Consider the following 12,891-nt stretch of genomic DNA (forward strand, 5'->3'; position numbering starts at 1 on the left):
CGGGATCTTGGGCACGCACGCACACCCAGCCAGCATGAGTTTAAGCCACTGGGTCCAGGACTTGAACTGTGGTCGACCACATGGGAGTTCAGTGACATAGCCATAACGCTAACTGCTGGTCCCCCGACATCAGCATTTTCAAGTCTACAAATTAAGTGCATGTTACTTAAGAGTCTTAAAAAACCATGTCAAAAAAGTAGCCCTGTTAATTATTTTCTTGCTACTGGAAATTCAACTGCTGATTCATTGTAATAGCATTTATTTCTTTAGAAATCTAATAATTTTTATTTATTAACTTCAGTAGTTAATTTAATAGTGCATGTAAAGACTATAAATATCATAATTTCATTTACCTAAGCACAGAAATCATACCAGGAATGAACAATCTGCTTAAATAGACATCTAGATTTAGAAACAGATTTCACCCTCACATGCATTCCACGGCACAGACAAATCATGACGTTGTTAGAACTCAAAGGTTACAATAATCCGCTTACTCTCACAGCAGTCCAGTAAGCATCAGTAAGAGAGGTTTATTTTCTAGAGAGGTTTTATTTTCAGAACTTTATTGGATAGTTAAATTGTTAAAAACAAAATGCAGACTGGCAAAACTGTGGAAATACATTTCTAACGAAAAACAACTCTTGGAAGCAGTCAATATATTCAAGGCATTTTGGAACAAATAGCATAAGAATTGCATTCTATATGTCAACATCATGGACGTGTACAATCACTGCACATAGAAACATGAAGGTCTGGATATATATTATATATACATTTTTTCTTTTTTCCTAGAGACATGATCTCACTGGGTGGTCTGGGCTGGCCTCAAACTTGTGATCCTCCTGCTTCAAGTCCTCAGGTAGCTGGGATTACAGACATGCATTATCACAGTCAGCTTTTTGAATATACTTTAGTGAGCTTATGTACAGAAATAAATGATTTCCTGGAACAGTCAGAGGAAGATTACCGGGAAGATAGTTCTTTGCTCTAAAGGAGAATCATTATTTACAGATTTAGGTATTTATATAGAGCTATATCTTAGCCAACACATTGATGTTAGAAAATTGAAGATATTCTTCCCTTCTAGGTGTCCCACATAAAAGCTACGCAGTAGATTTGTTAAATGTTCTTAATTTATATTCAACATTAAATACATTAAGAAAACTTTTAAAGACGACTTAACATCTCCTTTATAAGTGATGTACTCATAGTTAACAACAAATGCTGTCTCTTTTCTGCTAGGTTTTGGCATGTTCTTCAGTTCCTCATTTTATTAGGGACCAGTGGGAGAGATAGCGTAAGTGCCTTAATTAAGCTAAGACCTAATTCTTGTATATATTAAATTTTTTTCCTCTGAGATAATTATAGATTGTGAAATAGTTTTAGATAATTGTCATTCACATGCAGCTGTACATATTACAAAGATCCTGTGTACCTTTGACCTCGTTTTCCCCAATGGTAACAGATTGCAAAACTATATAGTACAATAACACAACCAGGATTTTGACATTGATTTGGTCAAGACACCAAACACTTCCATCACAAGGATCTCTTGTTTTATGCTTTTATAGTCACATCCACCCTTCTTTGTCTTCTCTCTCTTCTCTCCACTCCTAATCTATTCTCCAATCCTATAATTTTGCATTTTAAAATGTTATATAAATGGAATCATACAGTGTGTAAACTTATAGGTCTGGCTTCTCTTAGCATAATTCTCTAGAGATGTATCCAACTTGTAGCAGTAATTAGTTCCTTTATGTTGCTGCGTAGTATTCCACGGCGTGGATGTACCACCATTTGTTTCACCAGCTACTTGTTAAGGGTTGTTTCCAGTTTCTGAATATTGTGAATAATAGTATGAACATTCATGTGCAAGAGTTTGTGTGAACCTAAGTTTTCACGTCTCTGGGATAAATGTCCAGGAGTACAGTTACCAGATGGTATAGCAGTTGCATGTTTACTTTGATGGGAAATTGCTGAATGGTTTTCCAGAGTGGCTGCCCTATTTCCCGCTTCCACAAGCAGTAAGTGACTGATCTAATTTTTCTGTATCCTTGCCAGCATTTGGTGTTGTCACTTTATTTTAGCCAATTTGGTAGCTGTATAGTGATAGAGCATTTTAGTCTGCAGACCTCTGATAACTAATGATGTTGAATATCTTTTCAGGTGCTTATTTACCCTTTGTATATCTTTCCCAGAGAACTGTCTATTCACGTTCTTCATTTTCTAGTTGGATTTTTTAAACCATTGAGTTTTGAACTTTATATATTCTAGATATTAGCTTTTTTTGGTCAGATATCTGGTTTGCAAATTTTTTTCTCTTAGTATGTAGCTTATACTTTCATCCTCTTAAGATGATCTTTTATAGAGAAAAAGTTTTCAATTTTGATATAGTCTAATTTATCAGATTTTCCTTATTTGGATTATGATTTTGATTCCAAATCTAATCATTCTTTGCTTTAGGTCCCAAAGATTTTCTATTATCTTATGGGTTTACATTTGTGATTGTGGATATGATCTCTTACTTTTTGTACAAGGTATACAGCTTAGTTTGAGGTTCAGTTCATTTATCTATAGATTTCTACTTGTTCCAGCACATTTATTGAAAAGAATATTTTTATTCTGTTGGTCACTTTGTACCTTTGTAAATAAATCAACTGAATATTTGGCATGGGCCTATTTTTAGATTCTGTATTCTATTCCATTGGTCTATATATTTATGCCTTCACTAGTATCATACTGTACTGAGTACTATAGCTATATGATAACTGCTTGTATTGGGTAGAGTGATTTCTTTTATTGTTCTTTTACAAGATTGCTTTAGCTATTCTAAAGCCTGTGGGTTTTTTTTTTTATTTTTAAAAATAAAATATGTTTACAAACACCTTGCTGAGATTTTTAAAGAAATTGCATTAAAGTTAGAGATCAATTTGAGGAAGATTGTCATCTTTACTGTTTTGTGTTTTCCATTCCATGAACATGGTATTGCTCTTCGTTTTTTAAGGTCTATTATTTCTTTTACTAGCAATAGAAAGTTTTAGCAAATAGATCTTGTACATGTTTTATTAAATTTATACCTAAGTATTTAATTTTTTGGAGGAGTGATTGTAAATGGTGTTATATTTTTAGTATTGGTTTCCACATGTTCATTGTTAGCATACAAAAATGTGATTGAATTTTTTTTGTGTGTGTGCTAATCCTGTGTCCTGAGACCTTGCTGCAGTCACTTGTTAGTTCTAGGAGTTTGCTTATTTGTTTTTCAAAATAGGTTGTTTGGAATTTCTTGTGTGGAAAATTGTGTTAACTATAAATAGGAATGATTTCATTTCTTTCTTTCTATTATGTATGTTTTTTTACTTATTTTCTTGTCTTACTGCAATAACTACAGTCTTTAAAATTTTAATCAATGTAAATTTCTAGAGATTTGCCAAAACATAATTGCCTGAATGAGGACCATCAGACTCAAAAGTATACATTTTAAACACTATTCTTATCACCCAACCTGTTCAGATTCCATTTCCTGTAATTTGAATAAGTAGCTGATAATATTCATTGGTGGTTACAAATGGTACTCATTTTGCAAAGCCGTTCGAAGAAGCAGTGACCTTTAATGAGCTAAATGAATTCTGTCTATAAAAGCAAACCCAGCATAGGAGCGTTATCTGTAGAACCAAGAAAGAGGCAGTGATGCTCCAAGAATTAAAGTTTGAGGTTGACTTATGAAGTAGTTTTGAGCATGTAGGTCATTCTTCCAACTTTTCCCCTTTTCCTCTAAATTGGGGGTAACAAATAATGTTAAACTCCTAAAATATGAATACCCTCAAAAGTACCCTATTCTTCAGTATTAAATCACCATCATTAGGAATTCTTTTGAGAATTGGATTACGACAAAAAATTCTGTGCATCTTACTGTGTTTTAGTAATAGGTAAGTTAAAATATATTCTAACAATGCAAACTCTCTTCATGTCTTATTTTGTTAAACAAAAGTATAACCATTAACACTGTGTTTATTTATTTTAAAAAATGTATATTTCCTGTATTTAGTGGTGTGTCTTTATGCTATAGAAGATACTTAACTTACCAAAGAGTTTTCAGGCATTTTAGAAAAACAGGAAATTTAAGTACTGGTAGATCCTTAATAGGTTTTCATTATAAGAGGTCTCAGATGTGTACACACAAGTTCATGTAGGCCTTAGATGAGTACACAGTACAATCTGGTTTCTTGCAAACACCTACATATAATTTGTAGAAAAATTTAAATCTGTAGTATTAATAAGAATCACATTTTGGAGGTTGTACCCTCTCCCCAAAAATAGTGACAAATCAACTCCAGGAAAGTTAATCATCCTCTTTTAAAATCACTTTCCAGATTTTCCTGGTTTGATTTCTACCTGTGCATTTCAAGACTTCTAGGTGCCCCTCGGTCCATTGTGTGCAGTTAGTGCTGGAGACAGGCCTTGGAATGTTGGCCCAGACTCTCTGAGCCTCAGTTTTCTTGTCTGTAAGTGGCGATGATGGCATGCATCTCATTGGTCGTAGGGCTTAGGTGAGATGACCTCTGTCCAGGACCTGGCCCATGGCTGGGACGTGAGCAGGCCCTCAGTTACTACCTTTTTTCCTTTCTTCTTTTTTATGTGACCTTTGCTTTTCCAGCTTTCCCTCACCCCTCTCCTCCTTGTACGCTGTAGAATGAGGTGCTTCTTATTTTAGATTCCACTCCTCATGCACGTGAGAAGAGAACTCTTGTCAGAAGTGTGAGCAGTGGGGGCCTGGGGAGCCCAATGCCAAAGCCTCTTCTTCATCTTTAATGTGCTACCATGACTCTGCTTACACAGAACAGGGCTGGGCACAAAGCTTGGGGCGTTCTTATGCTGTTCTCATGTTACAGTGAGGGACTAAAAAGCTCCATAGGTGGCCAGTACAGTCTAGCAAATGTGACTGAGGAATGCACTGCAATCCAGCAGCATGATGAGAATCCACAGACAAACAGCCCTCCAGCCTCCCCTGAACACAGTGCAGTGGCCGCACTGCATCGCCCTCGAGGTTGCCATGGGCTTAGAACCAAGACCCTGCTGGTACAGCAAGCAAGAAGACTACTCTCACAATACAAAACAATCACATTGCATGTACAGGCAAATTTTTTTCCTCCTTAGAGAATGGATCGGAAGTGGTGTCAGTGTGTCATTCTGACAGCCGACAATGATTCTCCAATATTAATAGGCAAGTCTAGGTTGAACACAATGTAAACAAAGACTGTGTGTGAAGTGCCTGTGTGAACTGGGGACCTGCCAGTGACCACTTTAAACTCAAACCTAGCACAGGCTGCCCTGTGCACCCTCTCTCGTGACAAGGCTGCTGTGAACCCTTCAACAGAGAGACAGCAGTCAATGGCTGTCCCACAGCATCACTTCAAAGGTTTTCATTTGAATGCAAACACTGAAGACTTTCTTCATACTCCATCAGGCCTTTCTGGGAACTGCTTTGAAATATTCCTCCCTTGAAATGTCGGCTACTCCTCCATACCATTTCTGAAGCCAGATGTGCTCTATCTGCATCTTCATAAAGAACCATTCATACTGGCGAGGCCACTTCCTCATCCCTGGATACCTGCAGGAATAAAGGGGGAGTGCCATGAAGCTGTTCTTAGCAGAGGGGGGAACCCTGGGCCTGGTCATATAACCTCCAAACCAGAGGCCTCGGTTGGGTGAGAGCCGCTCAACTTGGTCACAAGCAGAAGCCAAGAGACTGGGTATCAGGACCTGGGCAAGCTTAGGAAAGGCAGGATATGATGGCCCCTACACTTGAGCGACTATGAGTTGAAGTCTTGAGAACAGACTCCCTGTTTGAATCCCACTTCAGCTACTGATGATCTCTGATGCCTCATGGTTGTTGGCACGCTCTGGCCCCAGCCTCCTTACCTGTCGAATGGGTGATGCTGGGTGCTGGGATCACAGGGTCGTGTGTGGGCAGCAGTGAGGCACACACAAAACACCTGCACTCAATGAGTGCTCAGTGCATCCCGGCTGCTGTTAGTAGGAAACATAAAGACTTCATGGGCCAGCCTGCGGCCTAGTGGTTAAGGAGCCTGCTTCCACATGGCCAACTGAGAGAGTCAATTTCTGGGCTTGGTGGCTTGAAAAACTGACTAGGCTTATGTGTACGTGTGGCTCAAATCTTGAAAGGATGAAGAAATGGAGGAGAAGGGATTGATGTGTAACTACATCCCAAGGGGGTGCTTTCTCTCTCTCTCTCTCTGTGGTGATGGTGAGCACATGTGGCAAATTTCTAGCAAATCTAAAAAAAAAAAAAAAATGGCAAACAAAACCCAAAAAGCCAGCTCTATGCTAACAGAATGGTGAGCTAGGAAACACGTCTGCTCAGGAAGATTTCTATTCCCACAAGCTTAGAACTGCGGAGCCATGCTGAGAACCAGCCAGCGTGAGCAATGTGCTCCCCTCTGGCTTCGCCATCTGCCATCCCTCTCCTACACACTTGCCCCTAAACACTGTGAAACCCTCGAGGGCAGGGGCTGTGACTCACTATTTTTTTTTTAAATTTCATTAAAATTTTTTCTTTGTATCTAAAAATGTTATACACTTAATTCAAACACCAAGTGCAAATCAAAAAAAATATTTGCAACAAAGCAAATGCAATCATGGGTTGACAATCTTTAAAAAAGTATTTATTTCAAAATAATTATAAACAGAGAAATGAAAATGATAAGAAAAAGAACACTCTGCTTTTCCTAAACCATCAGAAAGTAAGTTGTTGATCTGACGCCCCGACACTCCATATATTCCTGTAGCCCAGATGCTAAAATGAAGGCTGTTACTATAAGCAACCTAGTTTTATACTGATAACTGGAACTGATGGACGAGTCCTTGGAAGGGGAGCGCAGGAGTAACAAACCCTACTCTCATGGGGCACTGGTTTACGACTAGACAGTGGGTGGCAGTTGGAAGGACCCAAGGAGACAGACAGTGGAAGAGCACTGGGAGCTGGAGGCGGGGACCAGGTTGTGTAGGGGCAGCAGACCTGGCAACACTATTGCTTATACTAATTTGGAAAATAGGAAATGAGCCAAGGAATCCAATGATCTAGCTAAAGTTTGGTCTCTTCTCACTGCCTGTCATAACAGGTGAGAGGAGGAGAAACTAAAGGATGATTGCAAGGCCAGTCTTGTAGCCCAGTGGTTAAGGGAGCGTGATTTCACATGGCCAACCGTGGTTTGAATCCCAGCCCCAGCATCTTGAAAAACAATGTCAAGTGCCTTGTATGTATGTGTGTGCGTGCGCCCAGAATCCTGAGGGGATGGAGAAATGGAGGAAAAGGGACTGCGCTGTGCCCACACCCATGGGGGTGCTCTCTCTGTCTCTCTCTGTCTCTCTCTGTCAAGCACACATACTCTTTGGCAATAAAAGATGTTTAAAAAATGATAGCAGAGATTAGAAATCATGCATGTAAATGCGTGCACGCACACACACACACACACACACACACACACACACATACACACACAGCCCTGACCTCTCCTTTTATTACTCACATGGCCAACCGTGGTTTGAATCCCAGCCCCAGCATCTTGAAAAACAATGTCAAGTGCCTTGTATGTATGTGTGTGCGTGCGCCCAGAATCCTGAGGGGATGGAGAAATGGAGGAAAAGGGACTGCGCTGTGCCCACACCCATGGGGGTGCTCTCTCTGTCTCTCTCTGTCTCTCTCTGTCAAGCACACATACTCTTTGGCAATAAAAGATGTTTAAAAAATGATAGCAGAGATTAGAAATCATGCATGTAAATGCGTGCACGCACACACACACACACACACACACACACACACACATACACACACAGCCCTGACCTCTCCTTTTATTACTACATAACTCTGGGCAAATGGAATTTCATGCATCCACAAACCTTGAAAACACGGCTTGCTTGGCAAATTCTACTTCTTCTGGAGACACCGCGATCATTCGGCCTGTGAGCGTCAGCCGGGCACATCGGGGATCTTCTGGGTCGACGATGTTTTTTCTGCATGTTAACATGTTGCATATATTAAAAATAGTAGAACGTTAGGCTGATGTACTAAGGATTTTAGTAAAAATGAAAAACAGTAGCTACGTTACCAGTTCTATCATCTGGGTCTTTACGTTGTCTCTGATGACTCCAAAGTATTCTGGTATAGCACATTTTCCAAATTCGACCCGGTCTGCCTGTATAAAGTGCACATTTCCTAATCGTTGGGTCCAGGGTTTTACGTATTTCTGTTACACCAGACTTCCTGCTCGTGTCTTTAAATCTCTTACATCCTTTCTAATGTTTTTGTTTGTATGATCTCTCTCTCTTATACATATATATGCAAGTGTAATATTTTGTGATTATATATTTGTGTAATATATATTTTTTTCATCTACAATTCCTGGCTTCTAACTCTTCGGTCTTTGTCTTCAGTTCCTAAAGTCCCCTAAGTCAGGCCATAGAAATCATGATTATTCTGTAATCCTCCCCAGCCTTTCTGTGTTGGACTTAGCCATAAAAAACAAACAAACAAACAAACAAACAAAAAAAACCCTGGTTTTATTTGTTCATTTATTTTTAATTTTTTAAATTAGTTTTTTTTTAGAAGTTTTTGCCTTAGGGCATGTGTGCTCCCCAGAGAAAGAGAGACAGAGACAGTGAAAAGGAAAGTGAGAAATCACCCTGAAGTGGATGGCCACACTACAATCTCTTCTCCATTCTCCTGCTGGGATCTTGGGCACGCCCACAATGAGTTTCAAGCCACCAGGTCTGGGGCTTGAGGCTTGATAGTTGACCATGTGAAGTCCTCTACAATGAATTACAATTAATTTTCATTGAGATAGGTTTTATTTATTTATTTTTGCTTTAGGGCACATGTGCTTGCCAGAGAGAAAAAGAATGAGAAAGTGAGAAATGACCCTTTGGGGGATGGCCATGCCACAATCCCTTCTCCCCCATTCTCTTGGGATTTTGGGCACACACATACATACACCTAGCATGAGTTTGAAGCTTCTGGATCTGGGACTTGAACCATGGTTGACCGTGTGGGAGTCCGGTGCCTTAATCACTATGCCACCTGCTGGCCCAAGACCCTCATTTTAGATGGAGTCCTGCTCCATGGCTGGGAGGAAGGACTCTGTATAGAGAAGCTAAGGAGACTCTGAGAAGACAGGATGAAAGCCCCTGTGCTTACCTCACCCTACGTACCTCTTTGCCTGGCTATTTATTTCTTTCTGTTGGAATAGCCTTTATAATAAACTCACATATGTAAATAAGTATTTCCTGAGTCCTGTGACCTGCTCTAGCAAATGAATTGAGCCTAAAGTGGGGGTCATGGGAACTTCAACTTGTAGCCAGTTGGTCAGAAGTTCCAGAGGTCTGGCCTTGGGACTAACCTCTGAAGCAGGACAGTCCTGTGGGACTGAGCCCGCGATCTGTGAGGTGTGGCACTACTTTTAGGTACATGGTGTCAAAGAGGGGTTAGATTACAGGACATCTAGTGTCCACTGTGGAAGTGCCTGCTTGCTAATGGAGAGAAAGTCCCCACATTTTGGATCACAGAAGTGATTTGTGTTGTGAGCGTTAGTAGGAGAAGTTGAGTTTTCATTTTTCTACTCAGTTTTCTTGCTCCATTGATTACTCAAAAAATATGGTACAGGGCTGACCCCATAGTGCAGTGGTTAAGTGTGCATTAGGAACCTGATTCCACATGGATGACCCCAGTTTGAGTCCCAGCCTGGAGAATGGAAAATCACGTTAGGTACATGTATGTGCATGTCCATAATCCTAATGGGAGGGAGAAATGGAAGGAAAGGATTGTGGTTTGATCACACCCCATTGAAGAGTGGGGCAGCTGCTTTCTCTCTCTCTTATTCTATGGAGAGCACACGTGCCCTTCTCTGGCAATAACCAAAACATTTTTAAAAAGAATGATTGTGGTGCATATTGCAGGAGCTCATTTCTGCCTCCCCCTCCTTGCCACAAACATACATACTCTTCCTTCCAAAGTAGTTATGCTTCCATTTTTATTCAGATAATTAGTGTTTATGTTACCATGGATGTTATTTGTAGCTAAGCCATGAAGTAAACTGTGAATACATTTCTTTTTATACAGCTTTTTTTGGGGTAAACATTTCTCCCCCCCTTTTTTTTAAATTTCACTTTTTAAAAAAAACTTTTCTATGTACTTACCATTTATACATTCTCAAACTTTTTCATTTAGTACATTTAACTGAAAGATGCATTCTACCATACTCAAAAGAACTGAAAACAGTAATTCACACAAAGACTTGTGCACACATGTTCACAGCAGCATTATTTACAATAGCCAAACAGCAGAGACCAGCCAAACGTCCAACAAAGTGGACAAAATGTGGTGTGTCTGCTCAGTGAGACATTAGTTAGCCGTGAAATGGAGTGGAGTACCCATATCGACTGCAACAAGGTTAAACCTTGAGCACACATACGGATGCTCCCCAATTTATGATGGCTCAACTTCTCTTTTAACATTACAATTGTGCGAAAAGCAATACCCCCTGTGTAGCAACCATCATGCCATTGGTCAAGGAGCATCTGATTTCATGCATTTTTTTTACTTCATATCTGCAACTTAGGAAGGCTTTTATTGGCCTACAATCCCACTGTAAATCAAGGGTTTGCATATTGCCTGAATATGCAAATCCATAGAGTCTGAAAGTAGATGAACAGTTGACTGTTATCAGGGGCTAAAGAGAGCTGGGAATGAGAGACTACGAATCTGGAATTTCTTTCCGGGAAAATGAAAATGCACTGGAATGGGAACCAGCAAGTAGCATAATGGCTATGTCGCTGGACTCCCACATAGTCGACCGCGGTTCGCGTCCCAGACCTGGTGGCTTAAAACTCACACCAGGCGCGTGTACGTGCATGCCCAAGATCCCAAGAGGAGAATGGAGGAGAAGGGATTGCGGCGTGACCATCCCCCCTGGGGGGTGATTTCTCGCTTTCTGTCTCTATGTCTCTCTCTGTCTGCCTGGTGAGCGCACACGCCCTATAGCGAAAACCTCTCAAAAAAAAAAAAAAAAAAAAGCGCTGGAATTAGATAGTAGTGATGGTTGCACACCTTGTGGAAACAGATGTCCTTTGGAATACCTGGAAGATCCGTTCCATGATCTCCATAAATATCCAAATCCACAGATGACAAGTGCCTTATATAAAGTGGCATAGCATTTACATATAACTTATGCAAATACTTATCCTCCTGCATACTTTAATTCATCTCTGGATAACTTATAATACCTCACACCATGTGAATGTTGTGTAAATAGTTATTATGCTGGGAGCCAGCAGGTGGCGTGGTGGTTAAGGCACTGGACTTCCCCCTGGCTGATCATGGTTAGAGTCCCAGACCTGGCCTGTGACTTGAAAATCATGCTGGTTTGGGACTGGCAGATGGCATGATGGTTATGTCATTGGATTCCTCCATGGCCAACTGTGGTTTGAGTCTCAGACCTGGAGACTTGCAGCTCATGCTGGGTTCTTGTGTATGTGTACCCAAAATCCCAAGAGGAAAAGAATGGAGAAGGGATTGAGGTGTGGCTATCCTCCCTGCAAGGCGATTACTTGCTTTCTCTCTCTCTGTTTCTCTTTGTCTCTCTGGCAAGGGCATATGCCCTGTAGCAAAAAAAACCTCCCTAAGAAAAAATAAAAAGAAAATCATGCTGGGCACATGTGCTTGTGTGCCCAAATTCCCATGAGGAGAACCAAGGAGAAGGGGTGGGGGTATGGACATCTCATTTAGGGGGTGGTGTCTTAGTTTCCCTCTCTCTGAATCAATCTCTCTCTGGTGAGTGCATGCACCCTATGGCAGCCCCCGTACACACACACGAAAAAAAAAAAGAAAGAAAGAAAGAAAAAGTTTTGTATGGTATTGTTTTTTTATTTGTAGCATTAAAAATAGTTGTTATTATTTTTTCACTTTTTAATTTTTGAAATATTTTCAGTCCACCGTTGGTTAAATCTGCAAATGCAGAACCAGTGGATAAAGAGGGCCCTAAGTCCGTCTGAAGCTGGCATTTCCTTGCCCATATCCTCCGTGGGGGTGTCACCAGCATTAACGATGAGGTTTTGCTACTCTTTGCCTTCTGCCTTCCTCTCACTTGTCAGTTGTTGTAGATCAGGCAAACAATGCCCTGTTCACAAAACGAGGCCAGCCACCTATTTATTCAGCCTCAGGACAAGAAGAGATTTTGCATTTTTAAATGGTTGAAAACAATCAAAAGAAGAAGAATACTTTATGGTGCATGGAAACTACATGAAATGCAGATTTCAGTGTGCGTAAGTAGAGTTTAATTGTAACATAGACACATTCATTTCTTTCCACACTGTGCTACAACAGAGTTGAATTCTGACAGACACTGTGTGTGGCTTATAACACTTAACAAATGGGCAATCAGCCCTCGACAAAAAAGCATTTGCCAATCTCAGGTTTTAGATCATGGGAAAGGAAAGGGGTGTATCTCATTTAGGCCCCTCCATGAGATTAGTTATATAAACTCATGGCCAGTTGGTGGTGTGGTGGGTAAAGTGGCTGGATCTCACATGGCCAACTGTGTGGTTTGAATCCCTGACCCGGTGACTTGAAAAACACATGGGACATGTGTGCATGTGTGTGCCCAAAATCTCCTGAGAGAAGAATAGAGCCAAGATTGTGAAGTGGCCATCTTCCCTGACTAGGGGTGCTTTCTTGTTTTCCATTCCTCTCTTTTTGTCTGTCTATCTTTGGTGAGTATATGCACCCTCTAGCAAATTTTTTAAAATTACATATATAAAATTATATGTATATATACACACATATATTTTATATATATATATATATATATGGAAATATAT

General features: G+C 40.3%; 1 protein-coding gene across 1 annotated transcript in view; it reads right to left on the reverse strand.

Moving 5' to 3' along the window:
• Window positions 1–322: 322 nt before the first annotated feature.
• CREG2 (cellular repressor of E1A stimulated genes 2) overlaps window positions 323–12,891 on the reverse strand; it is a 49,375-nt gene continuing 36,806 nt past the window's right edge. Inside the window, exons 4-5 of the mRNA XM_006166644.2 lie at window positions 7,921–8,034; window positions 323–5,611 (exon numbers count right to left, since the gene is read on the reverse strand). Of these exons, the coding sequence (XP_006166706.1) occupies window positions 5,464–5,611; window positions 7,921–8,034 (262 nt within the window). The 3' untranslated portion in view covers window positions 323–5,463. The remainder of the gene's footprint in view (window positions 5,612–7,920; window positions 8,035–12,891) is intronic.

The sequence above is a fragment of the Tupaia chinensis genome, unplaced genomic scaffold (genome assembly GCF_000334495.1).
Source record: "Tupaia chinensis unplaced genomic scaffold, TupChi_1.0 Scaffold144276_1, whole genome shotgun sequence".
In the NCBI taxonomy this organism is placed as follows: Eukaryota; Metazoa; Chordata; class Mammalia; order Scandentia; family Tupaiidae; genus Tupaia; species Tupaia belangeri.